The sequence below is a fragment of the Megalops cyprinoides genome, chromosome 15, assembly GCF_013368585.1.
Source record: "Megalops cyprinoides isolate fMegCyp1 chromosome 15, fMegCyp1.pri, whole genome shotgun sequence".
Taxonomy (NCBI): domain Eukaryota; kingdom Metazoa; phylum Chordata; class Actinopteri; order Elopiformes; family Megalopidae; genus Megalops; species Megalops cyprinoides.
In genome coordinates this window covers 13,531,663-13,559,375 of record NC_050597.1, presented here as the reverse complement: position 1 = coordinate 13,559,375, position 27,713 = coordinate 13,531,663, and the positions used below count along the sequence as shown (strand labels likewise).

At 42.8% G+C, this 27,713-nt stretch overlaps 1 protein-coding gene across 1 annotated transcript; it reads right to left on the bottom strand.

Annotated features, from left to right (window-relative positions):
- Positions 1 to 258: 258 nt before the first annotated feature.
- Positions 259 to 26,175, bottom strand: galm (galactose mutarotase). The gene is made up of 7 exons (XM_036546137.1): positions 25,692 to 26,175; positions 24,400 to 24,554; positions 19,210 to 19,416; positions 17,359 to 17,440; positions 14,380 to 14,530; positions 10,270 to 10,444; positions 259 to 762 (listed from the first exon to the last, which is right to left on the bottom strand). Exons 1-7 carry the CDS (start codon positions 25,876 to 25,878, stop codon positions 682 to 684), a joined length of 1,038 nt encoding a protein of 345 aa, XP_036402030.1. The 5' UTR covers positions 25,879 to 26,175; the 3' UTR covers positions 259 to 681.
- Between the last annotated feature and the right edge of the window lie 1,538 nt (positions 26,176 to 27,713).

Sequence of the window (27,713 nt, the reverse complement as noted above, 5' to 3'; positions counted from 1 at the left end):
CACCCACAGGCCACACAGTCATGGTGTGGAAACCAGAACTTGAGGCTATCATAAGAGAGTTGTCACACACAAACTTTTGTTTGGGAGCCATGTTAAACAGAAATTTGTCACAGGTATGTCAGATTGATTATACTGTGCTGAATATACACTGTTCTGATATGTGCAGTGTTCTTCAGCCTCCACAGAAGAGTTGTCACTGAAGCGTCCTCAGCAGGGTGGGCTGCTGTAAATATAGGTGTTTACTGCTGTTATGCTACTCATGTCTTTTAATAGCCTCATTAGTCAAAGGCACAATGTCAACTACCTAATGCGGCTGACCTGTCTGGCCCAGGCGGATGTGAACATAAATTAGACTAGACGTGTTGGGAGAGGAATATGCAGATGTGCTCGGCTGAACAGGAGAGAGGCCTGAAACAGTTTCGAACACTGAGCTGATCATTGAAACACGTTTACGTGTCACATTAAATACAGGTACACATAACTTGCTGAGCAAAACAGAATTGTTTTCATGGCTGATTTTACATTTTGATTACTGTCCAATCAGATTTAACAATGAAGTAAACTCACACTGCTGTTGTGATGAGTTATGTCTTTGTGATTAGTACAGAGCCCCGGTATTGCTGCATTGGTCCAAGGCACGGGTGAAAGAGGGTTTGAAAGCAGATCTCCTCCCTGCAGTCCTCAGGCCGTGCAGGTGAAGGTGAAGCGTGTGGTGTGGCTGTACTCCTCGCCCGGCCGCAGCAGCACGTCAGGGAAGTGAGGCTGTTACGGAAAAGCAATGAGATCAGGGTCGGTCACAATAGGTGCTGGCTGCACACTACAAAGAGGCAATCTCGTTCTGAGCAGTCCTGTCCACGGCGTTGATGTGCCTCTAGCTGGACTCTACAGATGCGACGAGCACCAGGGTTACTGTTACGGTTAGGGTCACGCTTAAGGACATCACGCACTCATGGAAGAGACTGCTTCTTTGGGCAGACCTGCAAGTCTGCAGCCCGTCCATTCTCCCTACTGTGTGTGAGAGGAGACAGCCCAGGCCTTTAGGAAAGCGAGTGGGTCCCTTCCTTCCCGTATCATGGGCTACCTACATCGTGTTCCATGCACGGAGATGTAATGCAGCACAGTGAATGTGATTCCATTCTGGGAGAAACAGAGCAGACATCTAGGATCAGGCATGTGAGAATATAAGCTGCCTTGTCTCAGATGCCGCATGATGCTTCACATGGTCATATGGCTTAAGCGTCTAATAAAAGCAGCAATTATGACTTATGAGCACATGACCCACAAACATCTTGGCTTTGAAGTCTGAAGGAGCTCCAGGGCTTTTCACACAAATATTCAATTGACAAGATATTCAGCTCTCTGTGCTTAACATTTCTGAAATTTCTGTCCCTGCCCTTGTTGAAGAGCTGAGGAGTTATGATTTGCTGCCCCACTATGAAAAGCCATGAATGTGGTTGAGCAAATCCTGAACATCAATAACTACCATACCAGCACAGATAGCTCCAGAACCTCTAAGACCAGGGCCTTACAGAGTTGCTCTTGAGATCTCCCTGTTTGTACTGGATTTTTTCCCCCAACCGGCAAGATGCAGGTTCTCATCACATAGCAGCCAGTTAATGCAGTATGCTCTATAGGAAACCCTGCATTTTGAGTTTACATTTGTTTGATCTATGAATTGATTCAATGACAGGTAAAAATCACATTAGTGTCCTTAATTTTGAAAGAGTTGACACCTGGTTCCTGAACACAAATATGTGCCTTTCAAGAAAAACAAGTGGTAATGAGTTAAACCTATCTATTGTTAAGAGCCATCATTAAAAATAACCTTAACTGATGACTGATAAAGCAGAACACATGGGCAGGGTTTGGGAAGCTCCATCCTAGACAAAGACTGATACACCAATGGTCATCAGCTATTGGAAACAAAGTTCTCGCGCTCTTGAATATCCAAGGTGGTACAGTAAACTGTGTTACAGCAAACAGCATAATATTATTCTTGTACTTGTATATCTCTTCCCATAGGTTTTTAAATAGTAATCAAACCCCATTCAGAAATACTCTGTAAAACCAGCATGGATCCAAAGTGTATGAGAATTGTATTGCTATGCGTGTGCAGCGTCCTGAGCATAGCTCTGCACATTAAACATGTGAGCAGTTCACTTGCTGTACTTACAGTATCCTTTCCCCCTGGCTACATCTACCCTTCATGACTTCACAGCTAGCCAACTTGCTAATTTCTATCAAAAACAAAGCCCTTTCGATAGCCAGCCCCAACTCCCCCCTGGTTTTGTACGTGACTCCACCATATTCGAGAGCCTTCCAATGCTAACAGTTTAGTGAACATTAAGTGGTTTATTAGGCCCTGGATAACCCACTTAAAAATAGGGTTAACCTACAGTGGTTTGTGTTACATGTGACACAGGCATGTTGGTTTCATGCAGGTGCAGATGCACCCCACAATGAAACCACCTACAACCCTGTCCTTTTTCAAGCTGCACTCACAACGGTACAAATGACATATTCAAAAATACGAAGGATTTTAGTTACAGGGTTATATTTAAACAGTAATACAATAACATAAATTCTAAATCCTGGTTCTAGCCTGCTTAGCAGTCACAAAAAAATGCATTCATACATCTACCCTCACACCGTACACCCCTGCCAGACCACTTTGCTATGCTTCCTCTGGTTGTATAGTTGTCCCCTCCTGGCAGGGCCACTCATCATATTCACATCCCTTTTCGGCCCTTGCCCCCAGTGAGCTCCTCCATAGCTTTCAGAACTGCAGGATCACTGTCCATTTTCATTTAGATTCAGAACCCACCTAATCAGAGTCCACCTGGTCTCTCGGATCTCTGACACCCCCCCCCCCCCCCCCCCCGGCACTTATAAAAGCTCGTAGCTGTAAAACGCATTGCAGTTTTAAGCATTAAGGATAAAAGCCTACTGGCGCTTCAAGCTTCTGCAGCTGCATAACCTCAGTGGTAAACACATGGTGATAATCTGTTGCTATATAAATCTTGTGGCTGGAAACTGGCAGTCATATCTTAAGTTACTCACCCTGTGATAGCACTTACTCTCAGTGTGGCAATGCTTTCCACAATGGTACAATATTCCAAGGATGGATTACCGTATGTTTTTTCAAATTTGTATAATTTACAGACTTAGTTATACATTTTTAATACAGAAAGTGAGAAACATTGAAGTTCCGTATCAACATTATTGTGTATGCTTGTGATCACATACGCTGTCATTCTTTGCTGCACCAAAGGCTATTAAATATAAATGACTTTTATGTTTTCCTCACTTTCCCCGTATTAAAGCAGTAGATGAAGACGCGTTGTTCTTCTGAGAACAATTGCTGCATTTGACTTCCTAATACATTCATGGAAGAATATGGCAAAGGCAATTCCAGCCACCAATTGGACATCTCTGGATATATGTGTTGGTTATTCAGATTCTAATGAAGCGGGAAGCGTGTCCTATTGAGGATCTTCATATACTCCCTCGAGCCAAAACCCCTGCTCCCTTGAGTGGTCCTCAGTACATAATATTCACATGCGCCACTCACAGCAGGGGTCTAAGGGAGTCGGAGTGGGACGCAGTCAATGAGGAAAAAAACGTTCTCCACAACCTTTCATATTCATGAAACGATTAACATTACAGGATCATTCTCTCACAGGTTAATTAATCTAAGTAAAAATGAGCTAGCAAGCTTTGAAGCTAGAGTGAAAGCATTGAACTCATTGTAAAACTTTTCAAAATTAAAAAATAATAAATGAATGCATTATCCCTTAAAATTTTTTGACAGAATTCAAGGCAAATTGATGAGGGATGGGATGACAACAAAGGGATGAGGCATTAGGAAATTCATAAACCAGTAAAATAACTTCATTAGGCAAACTTGTTATTCGAATGCATTGATAAAATGATTTATTTAGTATACCAAGTCTCCCATTTTTTGTATCTGGAGCCTGATTACATCCAACCATTGAATACTATTAGAGGCCTTTTTTGTTTTTGTCTGATTCCAATATCGGACCTGTGTTTCCAAACAGTAACCGCCTGCTGCAGGTCCTTGCTTAAGTTCAATTACCGTGCAACAGTTCGACATGTCTGTTGCTATGCAACTGAATCACATTCTGGGAGTCTGTGAAGGAATACATGAATACTATGTGTGGGTAGCGGAGCCTACTGTGGTTGCTAAGGATAGGCAATCACAGGGGGTGGTTGCTAGGGTACTGAGCTGAGCCTGAGGTGACCCATCTCTGGGCCTCCTGCATCACATGATTAAAGCAGCAGTCAGTCACCGTGAGAAGCTCTGCATGTCAAATTGCCCGCGTATGATGTGTGCAATCCGAGCTGACATGATAGAAGATGATTGCCTGTCACTAGCTTTCAAAGCTTTTGGATTGTTATGTAATAACATTTTATTAAGGCCCTTTATATTGGGGGGGGGGGTTATGTCCACAGAGGTGATGTTGATCATGCCTGCCTTTACTCAAAGTCAGAACCTTGGACAGGTATCTCTAAAGTCGGTGTATGATCTACCACTCATCTGGCAATTCCATTCCCATGAAAGGGCTTTTATGGCAGGCTGCAGTAGTTGCATTTCTGTGAAGGTACAGGGACATCTTTAATGTATACGCATCCTGCTGTCATGTGAAGGCAAGAGGAAGGATATTCAGCCCTCATTCCAACGGTTGATTATCACTGGCTTGCACATGCCTGCACCCCCCAACTCCACCCCCCCCCCCCCCCACCCCACCCTGCTAGGGTTGTTCAGAGTTTTTAGTAACCAGAGGTCTTAGAATGGTAACCCAGTGTGTTGTCTCCTTTTTTTAATACTCACGAATGTGTCAGCCTTCTCTTCCTTTTAAAATGATTAAAATGATTTAGTACAGTTTATGGCATGAGTTTATATTGAGGATTATTGCTTGCTGTAATCATTTTGAGTGACAGACTACATTATAGTGTGTTAGTATCACAGTGGGTTTCCATGCCAGAGTCATGCATTGCAGCAGGCTGTTGTATAATGGGTCCATAGATTGATCTGGGAGAACTGTTGAAAACACCATTCGCTGTAACAGAAAGTGACTGTATTCTTTTACCCTCTACAAAAATCGCCCATCAGCACAGAAGGCATTGCAAACTGTTGCCGCTGTTCATCAGGAGAGGTTCTACACTCTGTTCACAGTAGTTCGCAGTGCAACCCGCCAAAAACAGTTGCAAGGAAAGGCAAAAGCTTGCAGCCAGTTAACTGTTACTGCCCAGGGCTGAGTATGGATATGATGGATATGTTGTCCCTCCAGAGGGTAATGCATTTGTTACAGTGCTTTCAGTCTAATCCAGATTTTTTTTAAATCAGATACATCTCATAAAACATTAAACTACCCCTTCCAGAAGGACTAGCAACAGCCTGTGTGAATCCACTTCATTTAAAATTGTTGTGTAAATGGCCTTGGAGATTCCCTGGGCTAATTCCTGTGTCCGTGGTGTACAGAGTTTCCTCTCGTGATAGGTGGTTGGGTAAATCCCTCCGTTATGCTCATTGCTCTTGTTTGGCTTTATTATTGATTGCTTATTAATGATGACATATATCACATACTCAATAAATATTACACAGTCTGTAATACTTACTCTCTTTTGGAGCCTAGTGTAACTTCTTTTCTGGGATTTATTCGACAAAGGATTCAACAAAGGAATTTCGTCAGACTAATTACTGAACCTGGCGCTTATTACCAGTATTAAGAATAAGGGTGACCAGTAATTATATTTCAACATGAATTTCATGTTTGTGGAAAGCAGAAGGTTTTTATGATAATATTTATAAATCCATGAGTAGCACCCTAAAATGGGGAGAGTTGAGCCAATACTGCAGACTTACTTGAGACAATACTGCAAAAAAAATAAAAAATAAAAAACAGGAGAAAAACAAAAAAACTGAACTGAGCTCTTGCGACTGAGGATTTTGTGTGCGGCTTTCAGTTCCTTCGCCTCGCTTTGTGCTTTCTGTTCTCTGGTGCTGCCATTCTCTGCAGAGCTACAGAGGCAAGCAGCCCCAAACCCCATCCGCCTGCCCGCCCGCCGCTGCTGCTTCAACTGCGGCTCCAGCCCCAGCATGCGCAGCGGCTTGATATATATGCAAATTGAAGTGCTTCTCAATCTGTCATTTGCCTGCTCACTTTGTTCTTGAGCTCAGTCCAATGCAAATAGTAATCAAGCTATGGGTGCCTTTACCCTGCCGGAAACGTTGACTAGCGCTGTTAAGAATGTAGCCCACGTAACCGGGTGCGCTAAAACACAAAGGCTATAATTACCAGCCGGTAAATTGCCAGCCATTAACGCACCAGAAGTAAAAATGGTGTGCTATTAAGTTGCCACTGAAAGCGGTGTGCTGTGTTAGGAATCGAGCGGGGCATTGTTTTCACCAAGGTTATGCTTCCCGGGCCGAGACAGAAGAACAGCCGGCGCAGACCAATCTTAACAATAAGGCACTGCTCAGAAACACTAATTATTTGCAACCATTTGTGTACCAATTAGTTTTTGTAGGCCCTAATGTTCTTAAATGCCTCGATGTTTCCAGCCTCTGCCTGTACAAATTAACTTAAGCGTGAATGTCGATTCAATACGTGTACCCTGGCAGGGGGCAGAGGGGGGATGTTTTGACAAATTGCAGCCATTGCAGCGCCCATGTTCCAGAGCTTGGAGGTGGGCACGGAGTGTTGCGCTCGATGCACACCCGTGACGGTGGCAGTCACACCGCATTAATCTGGTAATATTCCACTCTGTCTGACTGGACCAGTCCCGAAAACTAGAAAAAAAAGGTTAAAATACAGCATGCAATCGACCAAATTTCAGACAAAACCGGGCGCATTCGTATCAATGATTAGATTTCACTTCTTACACCTATCCGATATGTAAGATGGGCGAACCATGTGATCTAGGTAATTAACTAGGTCTTTAGTCATTGATGAATAAATTGATTGATTCAATGAGTTGGTACTGGACATTTTACCGTTGTTGATATTATAGTTTATTTACTTGGTAGGCTAAAATAGCCTGTGTGATTCATGTTATACATTTATATTACCACATTTGAGCATGACTTCATTGTTTCCCCGAAATGACATCATCAGTCCCCCTGTATTGCTGTGGTCAAGGTGCTAAAACGCCATTCATTTTTAGTCTGACCTCGCTGAATCCTTTGTTCATTTATGTGCAGAAAAACAAAACATTGCTGTGCCACTTCGTACACCATGTGCCATTCCTTTTTCTTCCAAACACTCGAGCATCCAGCCATTACTGCCTCAGCATTTGAAATTCACTGTTATTTAAGAACAAGATTGCGAGCCGTAACTCTCTCCTTAAAAAAACGGGAGTGGAGCGTGAAAAGAAGTGGCGTGATCCAAGCAGCTTTTCTCCGCTAAGTGAGTCATACTGAGCACAGCCGTGGCTGACTAACTATCCTGATGCGCCCCCGTACCGCTCCCTACACATTACGCCCCGGCCGCCCCCGCGCACTCCATCCGCTGGAGGAGGTGGGGGGCAGCGGGGGGGGCGCGCCTGCGCTCCTGCCCGGTACATCTGTGACCCCTGCTGGAGGAGAGAAGCGCACTGCTCTGCCTGATCATTGGCCTTCTTTCAATCCATCCATCCATCTAGCCCTCTTCACCGAGCCCACCCAGAGCTAATGTGTGAGGAATACACAGTGATGTGTCTTCCTGCCAGTTCAGATGCCTGGACTCACACACATACACACACACAAGCACGCACACAGGCAGATGGGGATTTTCACTGGTTTCAGAAAAAAATTTCACTCCATTGTAGTCAGTGATGCTTTTTCACAGTACCCTGTAGTCATCATCTGACTTTCTCCCTTCTCCACAATTTTCCAGCTTGATTTGATTTGTGTCATGTTGCTTATGGATTTCTACTTTACCTGGGTTAAAATCCATCAGTCCCCTTGCAGACCAACCCACAGATCCATCCTTAAACCATTTGTGCTGACAACTGTGGATGTCACAGATCAAATCATTCAGACAAACTTTGGTTTCAGCTTTACAGATGACCACATGGTCTCTGCTCAGCCAACACCTGTGCAGGTGTCAGATTCCCAAGTGAACTATACCTCATAATATTGTTGTGGGGCAGGAGAATGAAAGGACTTGTTTTGGGGAAGAGCATTTTACCGCTTTGTAAATCCTTCCTGTTTTGCATTACCGCCTTTCCCCCGCCTTTCTTATTCGAATGAACAATTACAGCAACACATTCCGCATTGTATCATTGTTTGCCAGGAAACAGTATAAAAAAATACTTTAAAACTGCACTGAGAGCTGTGGCCTTATCTGCACTACATATCCACATTCTGTCTCTCAGTACAGCGGCGGCTAGCGTCTTCCCAAACGCTGCCCCAGGCCTCAGTGCCAATAAGCCGCTGGCGTTTAATGAATCAAACACAAAGGCAAAACCAGTCTATTACATTGCATATGTATGCAGTTCGGCTTAGGCGCTCCTGTGGCATTTAAAAAAACACACTGCACAGAAGAGGAAGAATGAATACGTCGCGTGCGAGGGGCCGTCCCGCTTTGTATTTTGTGTACAGCAGAGCAGAGCGTCCGTTTAGATTAATGGCATCCGAACGGGTGAAGAAATGCACACGGTGCACAGACAGGCAGTCCACTAGAGGATGAGGTTTGGACAAATGCACTTGTGGTGTGTGTGCGCATGTGTGTGTGTGTGTGTGTGTGTGGCAGGGAGGAGCTCCTAGTTCTGGTTTGGGGAAGGGAGTAGCGGGACATTGCACTTCTCCATTTCTGCCTCTTTCACTCACACAGTTACACTACCTGTCTTCCTTCTGTCTCTCTCCTTGTTCCTGCCTTTCTCACTAACATTCTTTCAAGTGAGCTCTACAGCAGGGGAGGTTTTGGGAGGGTGCATAGTTGCTGGTGCACTGGGCTTGGGTTTGCTTGTCTGCTGGGAGAGAGCTCCCCAGCTCTCTCAAATTTCCCCCGTTTCTCTCTCTCTTATTGACCCTTGAACCCGCACTCTTTGCCGTCTTCCTCTCTTTTTCTTGTTGAACCCTCTCTTTCATCCTGTCTCTCTCCATCCCTCCGTCCCCTATCACTGACTCCCTTCCCCCCTTCCCCCCCTTCTCTCTCCTCCTGTGTGGGCTGCCTCTTTTCCTTTGATCATATGCTTATCCACTGGGACGATGCAGATTGATTTTTCCATTCGCCCACACCACGCCAGGGCCTCAAGTTGATTTTATATCAGGTCCTTTTTTGCGGTTGTTACTGGGCTGGATTAAAATCTGATGGGAAGAATCATTTGCATTCCATCTCCTCTCCTCCCCCAGACCACGAGGCAGGAGGTGCTGGCGAAGGTATACAGCAAAACCTCTCCACAGATTACTCATCACTACACCGACAGGAAATTTGCAGAATGGTACAACTTCCGCTATCTCTACTCCAAGCAGTAGCAAGTTGCAAAAGCACAGTTTCTGCGCATGATGGCTCACACCTGAGCTGCTTTCAGAAAGTGCCTTAGATGGTGACATACTGTAGTGCCCTTGTAGTGAGCTGCCTTTTAGCCTACCTTCCTACCTTTTAGCCAGACTACGCTGAGCCTATGCTGGCAAGTGAAACAAACAGGTCTGGATGCACTCCATTAAAAAGATCCAGCATTCATACCAAAGAGATACATTTAATAAATATCTGCTCTTGGTGCATTCCAGAAGACTCGTTTGTCAACGACTAAACCACCATTTAAACTTTGCAGTCAGGAAGCAATTTTAGATGGGCAATGAAATTTCTTTTTGACTTTCGGTGAGACAGAATACTGGCTTAGTCCAGGATAGGTTGGCGTACCATTCCATTCCTGATCCGTATTCACACCGAGTCCAGATCCACGTCATTAGAGAGGTAGGGTCATGTTCATTTCACCACAGAGCCACAGTATCTTGCTAAAAACACTCCTAAAAGAGCCCCTGTACTCTTTAATGGAGTAAAATTGAAGCAGCACATTTCAGGACCTATAAACATGGGACCCAGAGTATTTGTAAGGTCAGGAAATTGCCCCAAGAACAGCAGCCATTGCAACACTTGATGGCTTTCAATGCTGTACTCAATGTGATTGGATAATCAATAAATCAGCGTAATTAAACATTAATGGTCTGAGAATGGAATGGCTCTCCGACCCTTCAGTATGAGTGTGTAATTAATGGCGCGGTGCTGTGTTTATGATGACGGACGGGAGGCCCTGCTGTACCTTGTTGATGGCATCGGGCCAGCTCTGGGTCTCCAGGCAGAAGGAGCTGTGTTTGGGGTAGGTGGCTCCACCCTTGCCCCTCAGGCTGCCGTCCAGGAAGTTTGCCGTGTAGAACTGAACACCGGGCTGGGTCGTGCTCACCTCCAGAACCCGGCCGCTCTTGGGGTGGTGCACCCTGGAGAGAGGAAGGGCACATCAGAGTGAACGGCATCTCTGGCCATCCAAGGCAGATCCATAACACCGCAGGGACTGCTGGTGGCTGCACTAGAATGCAAGCATTACAAAGTCTGTAAGTCGCCCATCATAGATGCCTACTATGCCAAACACAAAGCTGATTGGTATTCCCGTCTCTCTGTCTCCGTTATTTTCTTTCCTCAGTTACACTGGCCAGACAAACATGCAAATCAGCAATCTAAATCAGCAAAGCCTGCTGAAGGAAAAACAACACTTTAATGATCTGAAGGCCAACTGTTCCTGCTAATAAATCAGTGCCTTAAAAGGTGTGACAGTGGCACATTAGTCATGCATTTTTTTTTATCTAAACTGAATGTTTGTAGTGTATGGTACACAGAAGCTTTACACAGAAATGGGGAATAAACACGTGCCACCATATATCAGGTTACAAGCCTCTGTCGGCATCTCCGTAACACGTGGTGAAACTTCTCCACTCCCTGGCTACTCTGGATTTGATCTAGATTCACCCAGGGGGAAAATAAGCAGAGAGCAGTAAGTGTGGGGCCTGGGTTCTCTGCTCTGCCTTCCACATTCCAGAGAGTGGCCTGCAGCCGGAGAAACCATCAGGAAGCCATGCCCTTCTGATCACTCTCAGAGAGGAAGCCCCTCCGCTACACAGGAACCTCCTACAGTTGATTTGGCACAAATGACAGGAAGGCTTGGTTGACAGGCAGCACAGGAGAGCGCAATGCCACATCGTGGAGCATGTGGGTGAGTCAAAATGGGGACGAAAGGTAAGTTAACACCAGGTAAGACATCTGTGGCTGTTTTTACTCTAGTTTGGTGTTGGGTGCTAACCGCACAGGCCTGCAGTTCACCTCTGTAGTGTGCTGACACTTACCAAGCCCTGCAGCCCACAGGCATATAGTTTACTTCACTATTTAACCTTAGTGGAGCAGAAAATTTAAGCCACAACCAGTAGAGTGACAGAGAGGTAGCTGCCAAAGAACCATTTAATGGCTAAGAGTGAGTGGGAGCAACTGGCTGTAAAAAGGCGTAAAAGGAAATAACAGGGAATAATTGGGGATCAGAGGTTATTCAGGGGCAGTCTTCCAGCCCCTCTCCCCTTCAAAGCTGAGCAGGAGCCAGCTGCAGTGAGGTTGCTACGCGTGAACACAGGCTCAGGCATTTGCATCGGGTGTGTGAAGTGGCACACATTGTGAGGTGAGGCCTTGTGTCAGTGCGGGATGCCTTTAACATGGAATACCATGCCGGGTGGTGAGGCTGTAGGGGGTGACAGAGAGATGGGGGAATCCAGTGACGAATAGCAGATAAAACAGGTTTTGGTCAATGCCATTGAGAGATGTGAGAAACTAGCCGCATAAAGGCAGTGAGGAATTAAGCGTGTTACTGCACAGCTGGAGGGCTGAGGTCTGCTGGCGGTCACAGTGTATCTGACCTGCCATCATGACCGGGTCCGGTCCATCAGGGCAAGACAGGACACGCAGTGTGTGTTCAAAGCCATGAACCACAACCGTCAGGAGGGTGAACACGACCCTGCAAATTCATTTATGCAAAATGCTTCAATCCCCACAGAAAAAAGAAAGGTCAACCCCAGTACTCCTTCAGAAGACATGCACTGCACACATCTACTCTGTGACGTATATATACACCTATGTGCACAAGTAACATATTTGAAGGTCTCTCCATGCAACCAAATGGAACAAACAAAAGTATAAAGGGGCCCTTGTTATCCAGACAGGTCACTCCACATTTCTTCCATGTTGAGTGACAGGTATCTGGTGTGAGTTTGTTCTGTGGTGACCCTGCTCAGGGGCTTGCAAGTGTGTTCAGATATCTGTGACATTCTTGCGATGTAAATCACATCCACAGAGTTCACTGTTCAAAATAAATGAATAAACAAAATGTCAAAAACATCTACACCACACTGCTCTAAAAAGGTGGAAAACCTGCCAAAAAAAAAACAAACAGTAAACTAAAAACAGGAATGCAACATATAGCTCTTCAAGCCACCTTGTAAACCTTACAAATATTGTGATTCTGGTCCAGTGAGCAGTGAGCAGGATTTTGAGGCTACCCCACACCCTGTTATAATTGCCTTTTGAGAGTAGGCCTGAGTGCTGCTGATTGGCTCCTCATTTCCTTTAGAAGGCAATTAAAATCATTACTGAAACCTCACTTAAAGGCGAACTTCAGCAGCACTGTAAAGTCTGATTTTCCTTTCACTGACCTTTACTATAGTAGATACACAAATAGAAAAGCTCTTACTTTATTCTAATAACTAAGAACACAAACAGATTTGAAATTATTTTGTGGTTTTAAGGTGCTTCAGGCTCACACGGCATTGCTCCACATCCACTTCAATCTGTGAATCACACCAAATTACATTTGCAAATTGCAACATTGCAACAAAAAAACATACTCTTGATCATTTAAATGCATAGATCCACACTTCAAATGTTTAGCTGTAGATATATTCTAGTCTTTGTATTTTAAGCTGATTCATGTCTTACTGTGAGGAATTTGAATATATCCATCTTAACAGCACACCAGCATCCTGATAACAGGCAGAAGGGGTGTGACCTATTTCACAGGGTACTCTGGGGACAGGGCTGAGAGACAAATACAAAGGTATATAACACATTTTCAACTAAAATGTAAATTAACATATGAATACATAATAAATAGATTAAGTGTTTCACAATAGTTCCTTGCACTTGCTTTGAAAGACGTGGAGTTTGGAAAACTTCTTGCAGGGAGTTAGAAATTAAGTGTCTTCTTTAAGTGTTATCTCTGATGCATTATACGTAACTGCTGTCAAAGTGTTATCCGCTGGTGTCAGAGCATGTCGAAATTGTGGAAATAAAGCCTCAAGCCCCAAAGTTCTCTGATGAGAGACAGCTTCCTTGCTTCTCAACAGGCACACTTACTTGAGTGCAGTGTTAAGAATAACATGTTTACGTTTCAGTTGAAGCTGCCCTTTCACTAAGTCAGCCTTGAGCTGGCGAAACAGACTTTCACTCAGCATCATAGCTCAGACGGTGAAGTCATCAACGTGGCAAGGGCCGAAACGAAACCAAACACCCTCTGAGAACGGTGGTTAAAAATATAACCAGAGCTCACGGCTGGCAGACCTAAAACCATCCGTTCCAATGACCCTGTGTGCAAAAGCTAAAAATGCGCAAACCCCAGTAACAGCCTGATTCCTTCAGAACCTGGTGCTGTTGAAGCAAAGAGAATGTTCCTCAACCCAGAGACAGTGTGTGTGGGGAAAGGCAGGAAGATGCAGGATGGAGGGAGGGATGGGTAGTGATACGGGATGGAAAGAGGAACAGAAGAGTGTATAGAGGGTACTGATGAAGGATGAAAGGAGTGTTTTGTGCAGCTCTTCATAACTGAACTCAGCTGCTTCCTCTGTATGTAAAAACTTCATCCAGGGTGACAGCCCCAAACCAGGGCTTTCTGTGGTATTTTGTTTCATGTACACCATTTCCCATTCCGAGCTGTTTTTCTGCTCCACTAAAGAGAGCTTTGAATAACGTCAAAACTATAACAGAGGTTACCCTGTACCTCAAGACCACTATACAGTTGGTTTCATATGTGCACCCTGGCTTAAGTATCTGAGCAGCAGGGGAGCTACTGGAACAACAAAAGCTCTGAAAGCTTCTTCAGTTTAAGGACATATCGGACCTCTTTGGTGGATGGTCATATTGTGTGAATTACTGTTTATTTTAAGCTTGATAGTAAGGGTGCATATCATCGCTGTGTTTAGCAATCTGCTCCATTTCAACACATTTCCTCTTTTCCCCATGACCACATAGACCTGTCCCCAAGCAGAAGCTGCAGGGTGGGGGCTGTGGTCTGAGCATAAGGTGTGAAATGCAAAGGCGCTGTGATAGGGTAACGCTGCCTAACCTTGCACATATTCGTTCTTTGCTGGGTTCCCCCGGAGAACACAGGCAGAAATTGTGGTCGAAACCAGGTCCCGGCACTTCCTTCAAACGTTGTCCAATCAGCACAGGCCTCCGGAGGTCGAAAGGTGTGCCCTCCACTGGTCTGATCTCCCCTATTGAGACACCCAGAACCACACTGAATATGGAGAGACTACTCCATTATAAACCAATAAACCTCCACCACGTCCTGTTTTTTTCCACAGATAATAAGTTGTGACCTTAAAAAAATGCCACCTACATTTGAATTTGTGTTAATTTAATCTCTGATATCATTAGGACACTTCAGTCATCCTTAGAACTTTTTCATTTTATTCATAGCATTCAGGTGGCCTTTAACAAATTAAATCTTAACATAATCTGCAATTTTTCTAATTTAAATTTTATCTTTTTTGCAGGAATGATGTCATTTATTTCATGAATGCACCCCTGAAACGCAGAGCTGGTAGAGTGATATTCATCCCTGCTTTCACAGCTGAGGAAAAACAGCCACTTGAATCCAGTCGCATAGTAGCTGATGTCAGATCTTGACTGTCATTTCCTTGGAGCAAACTACAGAGTCATTCTGACTCTTTTACAGCCCCTGCCCTGTTCCCAAACATCTGCAATTTCATAGGTTAAAAGTACCCCTGTCACAGCGGCATGTACCTCTCCAGTCGGAACCACCCTTTTATTCAGCACTTTTCATGTCCAGTGCAGGAAGCCAGGTGGAAAAATTAAAAGGCAGGAAAAGGCTGATATCAAACAACAGCCTTTCGGTGGTTAAATTAACAATGCACAAAGGAAGAAAACACCAAAACAAAGGGCCTTTCACTTTGCGCCTGGTAGACACACCCTTCCTAACTCTGCGGTTATCCCAGTGGCAGAGAAAAACCGCAGGCGGACTCGCAGGTTAGCTCTCTCCGTGTGAGGGGGGAGAGTGACTGAAGTTCTTTAGCCATGTTTTCCAACAATGGGGACTTCCGCTGACTTGCGAAGGGGGCCTTAGATCAGCATTCTCTTGTGACCCACTCCAAACAAACAAAACACTTGACTCAGGCTTTTAGAGTCTACAAGCAACACAGACATGCTATGGGCCCAAGAGAACCTCTTTGAAGACCCACACGTACACAAAACTCAAGTCAAAAATAAGCATTCATTCCATATTCCAGCAATTGTCATATTACACTCTATAGGAATATGACGGTTCATAAAACATAATTTAGGTGTTTACCTGAGGGCACATGAAAGCTTGATTATCTTGCATCATCAAATAAAATTTGTTACAAACCATACCAACCACTATAGTAGATGTATTTGACCAAAGAGTTACAGTTCACTGCATGTTCCGGAGACATCCGCTGTAAATAATGTTAGAGTGAGCCAATATACCAACCACTTCAGTGCCAAACTGAGGACACGATGAAAGTGGTCACGTAATGAGCTATAGAACATTTCTCTTTCCCTTTGACAGAGTGAAGCATCTTCCCCAGTAAGAGCAAATGGAACATGGTCGTTAAAATGTACATTTTATTATATGAACAAAGACTCCACTACTTCAGCTTGTAGTTACTCACTAGATAGCATTTAATTTAACAATACTGTTTTATGCTAAGAAATACACAGAGGACATGGGAGAGAAAAACAAATAAATCAGTCCCGAACTTAAACCAGAGGTGTTCATCCTAATTATGAACATAAGTAAATCCAGTCTCATGTCAGAGGTTCCCATCCTACAGAATAGGGCAGGAATCACATGTATTTTCCACTGCGGCAGGTTGTGCATGTAGCCCTGTGAATGCAATATCTATGCATCTTCAGAAAACACCACTGAGGCATTGCTAATGATGTGATGCAATGCTCAGTTTCCTCACCAAATTAATGCCAAGTCAAAACGGAGATTGCAGTGGATCCGCTCCTTGTAAAAACATGCTACGCTGATTAGGCCAAATGAGAGTCTACCATGTGCTGTTCCTCAATTCCTTAAGAACTTCTGAGTCACGTAGCACTGTTAATGGGCTACTGAACAGCGAGAGAGTTGACCTTTCTTTATGGAGAATGCAACTCTTACTCATATAATATCCGTAATGCAATTTGTGCTAAAGTAGTGCTCTAAAAGGCCATTATCTCATAAAGTTTGTGAGAAGTGTTAGCTTTAATGTATGTTTTGTGTGCTACTACAGCAGCCATTGCTCTAATTTTTTTACTAAGATACAGGAAGGATAATACTGTGAAACTTTACACTAGCATGCGGTCTTGTCCCCCCTCCTCCCCTCGTTAGAGCTGAAACCACAGTTTCCTTCATGCTTGCTTGTTCCATGGCTGTTGGACAAAAAAAGGTTCTGGTCTGTCAAACACACCAATGAGATTCCCTCCTCTCTGTGCTGTATCTTTAATGTTGGCAAAATGAAGGCAAGATAGACAGTAATCTCCCCAATCGCTGCAAGTGCTGGACAGCCTAGTTAAGCAAAGGAACCCTTTCTCATTTTGCAATGTGGCACTACGAACACAGGACATGTTCAGTCTCAGACTCATTCAGGGCCTCTAAAAATACGCTTTTATTCACGTAACTTTTTTTTAGGAAAAGGGATGACGACACATTGGATAAACACTTGATAATACAATGAATCGTTTCCTAATCATTCTGTTTTTCCCCAAGTTCCTTTGATATGCGCCCCCCTATTTTAAGCCATAAGGCTTTCTTAATATTCATAGGGAAAAACGTGTAAAAAAGAAATGGAACTGTTGCCCCTTAAAAGCAAAAAAAGAAAGCAGCTTTGCATAGTGCCATGGCCTTTGGCGAACACAGCACAACAATATGCACATAGAATGTAAGGTTTCTTTCTCAAGTCTTTCTTCTTTTTAATAAGTAGTTTAAATAACACAACAGTACAAAAAACAGACCATTCCAGTTCTACTGTAGAAAACTGTTGTTTTGTTTAGAGAAAAGCAAAGTTCTTCCTACCTGTGGGAATCATGGTGTCATCCACTGGCAGGTAAGCATCTGCTGTAATAGAGACCTCATGATTGTATATGTCAGGGGTGCCCTAGAAAAAGCCCATACAATATGGAGTTGTCATCAGTAAAGAGAGCAAAGAAAGAGGAGTCATTATTTTGAAAAGAGTATGATAACATCTATTGACCACATAGGGTTTTCAGTGAAGCACTTCAATTTCAGAACCTGGTAACAAGGACAAAATGCTGTCTCTCAGCAAGAGTTCTTCAGACAAAAATAATATTTCATCTTATTGGCTTACAGAGGGGAATATAAAATGATAATGTCTGTGGGTCACTTTGAAAAAAACAATACAGTCAGCTCAGTCAACTTCCGATTATCTGTGACATGGATGCTGAAAATTGTGTTACATGTTAAATATGTTATATTGACAATTTATTTACCTATTAAATTCACAAAAGTACTTGGCATTATATTATTGAAAAAGACTGCTAGTTGGAGAACTAAAAACCTGAATGCTGCATAAAACTTGGGAACCATTCGGGATAGACTAGAATTATTTCCTGGACAAAAATAATATCATAAGGGACTGACAACATATTTTCACAGAGGAAGATTACTCTTAAGAAATCTCCAGGAACTATGAAATATATAATAAAAAAAAGCTTTTTTTATTATATATTCAGATTTTTGACACAGTACCACATGAACAGCTCATTTTCAAAACAAAATCTGAAAAGAAATCATTTTATATTGGATTAGTGATTGGCTTCAGCACAGAATACAAATTGCAACTACTGTATATAACAGATTATATCTCATCATGATGTTGTGGGAAGTGGTGTCTCCCAGGGTTTAATGTGGGACCTCTGTTCCTTATTTGCACAAATGACCCTGATAAAGTAAAACAGTTAAATTTAAGGATGACACAGAACTAAGAAGTGAAGCAAACAGTTTGGAAGTTCAGCTAAAAAGTACACTAAAGAGCAACGAGATTCCAGGTATCACAAATATACTAAATATAAAGACTTAAGTCATTTAATCTCTTTTGTCTCAGAAAATGAGACTCTGAAGACCTGACTGAGGTTTTTATATTTTTAAAATGGATTAATAATGGACTACAAAACCCATTTCAAATTGAGCTGTCAACAGAGCAAGAGGATGTAGGTGGAAATAAGTTTAAGTACATTTCACACTAACACTGGAAAGTTTTTTACTGAGTTGTTAATACGTGGAACAGTTTATCAAGATTTTTATAAGAAGCAGAAGTAGAGCGACCAATGAAATGTTTAAGATCAGGCTTTACAGTCCTAGATACATGCTAGACTATGGTCATAATGACAAGCCTAATTGGGCTAAACGGCAAGTTCTTGTTATGTTTTTAAGTTCTTAGGTATTGCTAATTAGCTTGCTAGCTTTGATGAACCCTGACACCTTCCACCAACATGTGGAAAGGGTAAAATAGCTTTTCTGTGTTATAAAAAGTGTGTATGCATTTTTTTTTACTGCTGGCATGGATAATCCTCAAACCAGATTATGTGCAGACAGATAATTTGGAGTTGACTGTTTTAAAACAAGAGGAGGCTATCAGACTAATCCATTTCAGCATTTCTGGGCTTCAAAGCAGTGCGTTTTTCGACAAATGCATGTATCTTTATACTGATTTTATGAATACATCTTTGTTCCTGAAATCAAGTAACCTTAAATAGAAGAACTATTATTTTATTGTTCAGATTCTTAATAATCACCCTACACAACTGAGCATGGCTTGGGGGAAGTCAGACACATCCATGCTGATAAAAGCTTGTAGAAGAGTAAAAGAGTATAGATCATGCATCACTGACAGTGGATGGAACTCACATGTCCAGCCAAGTTGAAATAGGAATGGTTGGTGAGGTTGATGGGAGTGGTCTGGCTGGAACGGGCGTGGTACTGGATGGTCAGAGTGTCTCCCTCCAGGGTGTAGGTGACAGTGGCCTGCAGCTCCCCTGGATAGCCCTCCTCGCCGTCCGGGCTGGTCAATGACAGCCTCACACCGCTCGCGACACCCTCACATGCCCAGATTGCCTGAAAGGTGACAGTGCATTGAGCCAAGTGGCCTGAGTCTTGTCGCTTATCCCTTCCCCGAAAGCAAGGGTGTCCAACACCATTGTGTACATTTTGGCTGCAACCACTGCTATTAATGTCTTCTGTCATGTACAGCTGTGCTGCATGACAAAGGCCCCCAGTCCAGCTGTCTTTACAACTCCACTTTAACTGAAACTGTTGTCACTTGATAAAGAAGGCTAAATTGGGTAAAGCAAAAAAAAAAAGACAGAGTAAAACAGATGGCTCAGTATATGGCTGCAACAAAAACAGACCAACAGGGTGGTCCTCTTGGACTAGAGTTGTGTGTGTCCCTAATGCACAGTACTTGGTTTAGGATTTTTGATATCATGATGTTTGACAGCAGAACTAGACATGTGGCCTATACGAAATCATTTTAATGCAGTATATTTTAGACAAATGCACCAGATAATGAACTAATGTAGCATGGTACAAACTAGTAAACCAACACAGTGACCAAACACTGACACAGACATCGGTGCTCTAGGAATTCAGTAACCTTATCCTACAGGTTACAATCCAACAGGTGATTTTTACAACATTTACCCTTATTTACATTTCATTTAAACCTGTTTTTATCTGTATTGCTACTGGACATTTCCAAAATGACCTTTTCCAAATATTATATTATACTGTAATAATCTGAGTCTCATAAAAGCTCCTCAGAATCTTAAAAATGTGCATTCTTCCATTAATGAAGGAGAGTTCTGTGGTTTCCTACGACAGCTAAAATATTTAATTTGGTTGAAAATATCATCTGTTTCGAGCCAAAAGACATTTCTGGAGGTGTGCCTTAAAATCAGGTGATAACCTAGTTTGAATCTGACGAGGTCATACGGAATTGGTTTGATAAGTATCTGCTCTCCACAAGCAAATAAACAGCTTTCCAGTCATCTCTGCATTTTTTTTTTTTGCTCCATCCTCCAATTTTCAATGGCAACCAGCGTTCCTGGACGGAGCAGCCAAAGACGCCCCCAGTCCTGCTGCAGTGGAAGAAAACGCATAAGCACCTTCTGTTTACAAAGAAGCTCCAAATTTTTCGCTGCATCACTGCTGGAATCTGAGATATTTGTCCTCCCCTAGAGTTAGCAGTTGTCCCTAAAGAACCCTGTGTTGCCTGAGGACACAGTTGCTACCCACAGCTCTAACAGTGCGTGTTCCATTACCTATGCAATCCCTGCAGGTGGTGATCTCATTCTCTCTCCCTCTCGTTCCCTCCCACTTAGGATCTTCTCACCCGACTCTATATCTCCGTTTCCGTAAACCGAACCAGCCCACCCCCCCCAAAAGCCCTGACACCCAAACGATGTAAAACTACACCTACGGTTGATTCTTCTGAGCTGATTAGCAACAGCCTCCACATGGCCTTGCGTGCTCAAATGGCTTGAAACACGACAGGACATGCTAATGAGCCCCCTACCTAAACACATCGCCCTGCCTTTGCCGTTCATCGCTTCTCTGAAGTGTAATTATATACATTGACTCTGCTTCAGTGATTCTAATCTCTGCTCTTAATTTCTTCATTCATTTCCAGTGGTATTGCATCTGTCTAACAGCCACTTCTAACCTGCCATTTATAAAACATCCAAGTCCAAGTTTTTTTTATATAATTTCTGATCCAGTTCATTCTTTACCGAAAGGCTGCCGCTGTGATCAGGCAGGTTCTGATGAGACCCAGCCGACTTGGATGAGGGAAAGTTAGTGTGCATCTTGGGATATAAATAAAATCTTCCCTGCAAATTGAGTGCGAGCCTTTGGCTAAGTGGATATAATTGCCTTATTGCGAGGAGAGAGAGAGGAAGGTCACATCAAAATACATTACGGTGAGTTCTCAGTGACGAACCGAGATGGAGCTTCACTTTCAAAGGCTGTTTGTATGAGCCCAGAGTTTCAGGGAGGCAACAGATGCCTGAAATCTAACATCAAACACAGTGATGCAGGAGGCCACTCCCTCACCGTTGGGAATAGGACTTACTGCACATCAGACGTTTCATAGATCTCCTCCACTGCAAAAGGTCAGTGATTGCTCTTTACTTTAAGAGCCAGCACTAAGGAAGTAGATTCCACGGTTAAGATAACCCAGGATTAGGCACTGGAAACTGGACATATGGCACTGTCTGACGCATGCCACATCCCACGGGTTTCTGTTCTGAGGGTCCCACTGTTCCACACCACGGTGCCAGCAAGTGCCATTTATTTAGGACAGTCTGTGAATTGCCTACCATCATCAGCTATTGCACTAAACACAAGATCGATGTCCCACTGTTTTTCCTGTGACTTCAGTGGCCAACGGTGCTGGTCGCCGAACTAAATCTTTAAAGTCTGCTGCAACTGTGCAGCTGCCCTGCCAGAAAACAAAAACTGTTTTAATGAGCTGAAAGGCAAACTTTTTTTCTGCTTACAAATCAGTGCCTTTCAGGTGTGGGAGTGGCGCATTAATATTCTCTCTGAGCCTGCTGTCCTGCTGTAGGTGTAAATGGGGTTGCTTTTTGTTCCCCTCCAACTTAATTACAGTACGCACTTTACTGGGTATATTCACTGTGCTGCTGTTAATGGTGTCCATTTGGAGTGAACGTGTAGGAGTTGGCAAAACTGGGCAGAGAGACATTGTGTGTGTGTGTGTCTGTCTCTGTGTGTGTGTGTGTGTGTGTGTTGGTCAGGGGAGGAATAAATCTGGGAGATAAAATATGGAACAGTGTTGCGCATAGCAGTCAGTCTGGCAAGAGCAGAAAAGGAACTATGTAGAAATATGGCTGGGTTGTTAATAAACACAGAAGTGCACAGGCCTGTAAGAGGAAAATCACATATTACTCTCAGGAATGCATGAATAACCATCATTTTGCTGTGTTAATTATCATCATCATTATTAATTTCCCTTCAGAGTTTGGTCAAAAGAGTGGAGAATGCCATCTGCTAAAGGTGTTTTATTGAGTGAACCAGACCATGTTTACAAATGAGAAGCCAGGTATTATCCCTCTGCTCTCCGTGGAGAGCACATTGTGCATCGTTTAGGACGGCATCATCATAGCTCCATAGACATGTGGTAGGAACACGATACACAAAAAGGCTGTTTGCTGGTTGGTTAAATCATTAACAGCAGTAAAGCTCAACAGCAAGAGCAGCATCACAAGTTGTCATTTCAAAGCCATTTCACCAAATTCCAGACAGCTCTGGGGCTTCCTAAAGGACCAAGATAATTGAGACTCAAACAATAAATACAAACTATCCCCACAATGGCAGCTATTTCCCTGCTTGCTAAGTGGTATTCCTCCCTTGATAGCCCAGGAAAAAAAAGGTTTGTTGTAATAATGCTGACAGGACAGCTGAGACTTCCGTGTACATGCGTGTGTGCGCAAGTGAGAATTTATTTATTGACGTTTTTGTTTTGTTTTACAGCTTTTCACACCTTAGGTGCTGTTCTCCCAAGTCTATATCAAAAGTGCATACAAGTATTTGTGTTTGTTTTGCTTTGCGTGAGGTTCACTTGAGATGTGATAATGGGGGTTGTGAAGTCTGGGGAAGAAAAAAAAAACAGACAGCATGCTCTTAAATACCCATAATGCAGCTGGGTCGGTCCTGAGTAAGTCTGCCCATCTGTGCAGCCATCAGGGGCTGAAATCTTTGATGGGTTTCAATTCACGGAGCAGTTAGCGGATACTGTAGCGGAGTGCTATTTACAGAGCCATTATCAGTGTTTACTGTGCTTTTAATTGACTCAGATGTAATTATGTGGAGGAGAGAATCAAGGCCCAAGGCTGGCCTGTAATGACTTTCTGCACAGCATGCACTAAACTCTATCCATTGTTTCAATATAGGTCTTGTTAAAAGCCACACGCTTTGGCCACTGGGAGACTGCAAATCCGATACTGATGATTCCACATTAGCAACGACCTCTGCAGCCATTAACACGATGAGAAGCCAGTTCCACAGCAGGTGAGCTAGTGCAGTACTACTTCATTTACACTGGCACATACTTTGGGGATAAATATATCTTTGGGGGCTTTAGTAATTATATAAAACTGTTTTTTTTTCTTTCTTCATTAGGTGCTTATTGCTAAAAGTTAGTGAACACAAGTTGGTTTACCCTTTTGTGTAAAAATGGCATTTCAATCAAAGTTCAGCGGTTGTGATATCTGATTCACTGCTTAGCAAGTAAAGTTGTTCAAACCCACACTCCTATTTGCACTTTACCATTAAAGATAGGACTGTAAAACTTAAAAAAAGCCTCCCCCTGGTCCAACAAGGCAAACAAAGATCATCATCATTCAGAGGGTGTTTGTACATGGAGCCACACATGTAAATGCCGGTGGAGCAGGCCAGTCAGGAGGACTCCTGCCAAGATGGAAACAGGTCTAGCCAACATTATGTCATGCTCACGTGAAAATAGTGCAGACGAAATGTCATTCCAACAATGCCTTTTCCTCTACCTGGACAGATCTCTACGCACATGCAAAGATAATGCATGGTTTGAATACCAAGTGCCCCCTGCTTGCCCACAACACTTGGCCCTCTTCCTTCCCTCCCAGTGTCAATTCAGGGACATCAGATAAGAGATCCAGGCATGTGTCACTGCTAAGGGGAGGGAGAACTATTAAAAGAGAGTGCTCCAGCGCTCAGATAATGTAAGGCAAAAAGGCAGCCAAGCATCCTTTGTCTGAAAAGCCTAAAGGGGGAGGATTATTTACATGTTACTATTGAATAGAAGCCTGGCAAAGCTGCTTGTGTCAGGCCTCAATGTGCACCCAGGAACTGGAGAGATAAAAATAAATTGCCATTTTTCACAGGCTTTGAAATACAGCAGCAACGTGACAGAGAAAAGAGCGGGGTATTCATATTTACATTCATCTGGTCTGCTTTTTTTCAAAATGTCCAGGAGGAAATGGATTGCTGATATGGAGTCCTTTTTCATTTTATTTCCATTTGTTTATTTATTGATCACTTTACCTTGTCGAAGCCCCGCAGTCCCCCATGGAGGGCATTGGGGCCGTTATTGATGGCCAGCTGATACTCCTTCGCATCGATCACAAATTTCCCTTTGGCAATCCGATTGGCCACCCGTCCAACGACAGCTCCAAAGTATCTAGGATTAGTCAGATACCCTGCAATAAAACATTCACGTCAGTCACTGCTTTGAATCCTTTTCTCATATAACACTTGACATTTAACAAAAGGCAATGGTCTCTGAAATAATGTTTTCTCACGCATTACACCTTTTTACAATAAATTCCAAAGAAATATGTAATGCGGGATCCAGAATAAGATGTGAAAACGCTTCTAACAATTCTCAGTATGTGTAACGTCAGGCTAACTGCGCGTTTCCGCTTTTTGATTCTCTATTTTCATACACCACACTGGATAAACAATTTACACAATGTATAATGCTGATTATATCATTCAAAATATGTCATTTTAATTGTGGTGAAGCGATGGGTGACATTTATGCCGTAGATCGCTGATTTAAGCTATGATTTGGTCTTAGTGCCGTCGCTGTTCAGAGTTCGGGTCAGTGTCCATCGACCGGCCGTGACTAACTTCAGCCTTTTACCATGGGCCTGTTCAGCTACTGTATATGGGTGTAAATTTACTACCGAGTTTGCCCATGTCTGTAAATGTGAAAATACAGTTGCTGATTGGGTTTGACCGCATAGTCCTGCAGTGATTCGCTATTGTAATCCATAGGTTCAGTGTAATGTTTTAAACATACTTTCGCCCTTTTGTAAAAATGAAATTTATTAAGTCGCCCTGGGTAAGAGCGTCTGCTAAATTACGTGATGTAATGTAGCCTAATATAATAATAAGTGTTATCTGCTAAGTAAATAAATGTAAATAATGATTATGTCGCCTCCGTTCTTTAGTTAAATTGGAATCTTGTGAAGGCTAGACAAGGGTTTTTCTTTAGCTATAGGAATGCTACCTTTGCTGTAGAGTCCCATTTATTTTTTCAGTATTCCCAATTCGTATGCCATTACATTCAAGTCGTTATGTACTTTTAAGTTCTTACTTGGCCATGGTTTATATCCACTTAGCTATAGGACACTTTTTGTTTGTTTGTTTTTCGCTAACTAGTCTAGCTATCTGTGTTGCATTTTCTGTGTCACTAACACTTTTCTACGAAGTGTATTATTTTATTCCTTTCATAATATTCGGGTGTTATGAACCCGAAGCGATAAGTAGTTATATACTCCTACAGACTGCAAGTTTCGTGTTTTTAAACACGTCCTCGGGTTGGCACTTACCTTCTAGGTCGTCAAACCCTAGCACGATGTCATCGATTTCACCATTCTTGCCTTTGCTCGTTATAGAGGTTATTATGCACCCAAGTGATATTATCTCTACAGTGACACTTTGAGATTTTAACCTCCATTTCTCCACTCTCCCTTTTCCGGGTATTACACCAAACTCTTCGTTCGTTACCTCTGTCATTGTTTTTTAAAACATGCACAGCCTATGCTCCAGTACTCCTGTAGCACAAGGCAACTAACACTCGTGACAGGTTTAATGACTGCAGTCAGCAGCGAGGTGATTTGCTAGCTGGCTTTTTAGCAAGACAGCCACATTACTGATCAGTTGAGGCAACTTTTATGTCGCAACTAAACTATGTATCGGTATAGCTAGCTAGTTCGCAAGCTATAAAGCGATATAAACTGGAAAATGAGCCAGTTTGACTATCTTGTGCAATTTCAATGCTAGGTAGCTAACATGTCGAGTCGCGAGCTTTAACGCCACAGTTTCGTATCAGTAACTAGAGATATTACTTAATTAGACTCGCAATGCGCTCCTTTGAGTTAGCTGACTCTCTACATCATCAGAAAGCGACGGCATGTTTGACCAGAGTCGCTGATATGAGATCAGCTGCGGTTTACCTTAGCTGTCGTACCTATGATCACAACGATATGACCAAAATGCTAAATAAGCTACTGTCCTCTTGATCCTCTTTCTCTTCTACAACAAGTTTTACCTTTTGCTTTTCATGAGCACATGTTGAAAATTTCTATGTGGTTACATTTAATATCTGTTTGCTTAACATGTAGCATGCGGAGTAACATAAGAAAGAAGATTTTTTATGAGTCAATGCAGTGCCGCTGAATAAACTGACTATTCAATGTCATGGGAAAAACTGTATGGCCATGCTCCGGGTGAAAAAAAAAAAAATCCCAACTACACAGCACTGTGATAACGCTGTTAATTCTTAATGCTCTGATGCAGTTTTAGAAGTGTTTTATTCAACTGAAGTAAGAGTTGTCATCATCACCCTATTTGAACAAACGCCAACTTGAAGGGATGAAACATTTCTTCCAATTCTGTTCTGTACACCTCTCTTGGAACAGGGGCGACACGGTGAGTTAGTGCAATTAAGACGCTAATTATTTGAATCGGGTAGCAAACTGCTCAGATGAAACAAAAGCCTTTTAGACAGTGGCCCCTTGGGACAGTGATTGGATAAATAACCTTCAAGACAGAGCTCAAGTATATAAATTGAACAGAGGGGCTGCTTCGAACTAGTACTAAAAATCCTCTTTTCACTAGCTTGTCAGTGTAGTTACCAGTTGTCAAAGATTCATGTATCTGTAAAATGTCATGAAAAACACAGGGTTGTTTTGTAACTATGAGCAGTTGTTCTGGAAATTACTTATCCTTGTTGACCCCTTCCGCCAACACACACACACACACACACTGGGTGCAGAAGCATAGTGCTTCTGGCAGTATAAGCCACAATACACACAAACACAGATGGGATTGCAGATGAGAGATTGTAATGAGGGAGATGTCAATTTGATTTCAGTGCGTGTTTCAAACATCCACAGTTTATCTAACTCAATGTTGCTGCTTGGTCCGTGATTTTTTTTTCCAAGCAAAAAAGGAGAAAGTTGTGGGTATGAATTAAAAACATATTTGAACAACATAACTTTTCATTTCACAGTCAGTTGGCATTAACTAATTGTCATTTCCCGCTAATTAATAGACAGCCATTAATAGGGCTGCAGGCTAAGGAAGAGAGTGGCATCTGCTCTTATTTTTGATGGTAAATGATGTGTGGAAATAGGTTGCAGATATTTGTTTATCTGCATTCAGAGGAGCCCCCTGGGCTTGTTGGATGAAACAAATTAATTACTGTCTATATGAATGAAAAAAGCAAATTCAACTCCACATACATAAACACCCTATACACCTATACAACAACAGCACTTCAGGCACCTGCAGTGCTCTCATTTGAAACACCTCTTGTATGCAGTACTTTGAATTATTATTATGAACAC

Excerpts from the sequence above, each read along its gene's own strand:
- galm (XM_036546137.1), bottom strand. The coding sequence starts at position 25,878 with ATGACAGAGGTAACGAACGAAGAGTTTGGTGTAATACCCGGAAAAGGG. Across the intron at positions 14,531-17,358 it reads TGACACCATGATTCCCACAG|GGGAGATCAGACCAGTGGAG; the intron begins GTAGGAAGAACT and ends GTGTCTCAATAG. Across the intron at positions 763-10,269 it reads GGCCCGATGCCATCAACAAG|CCTCACTTCCCTGACGTGCT; the intron begins GTACAGCAGGGC and ends TTTCCGTAACAG.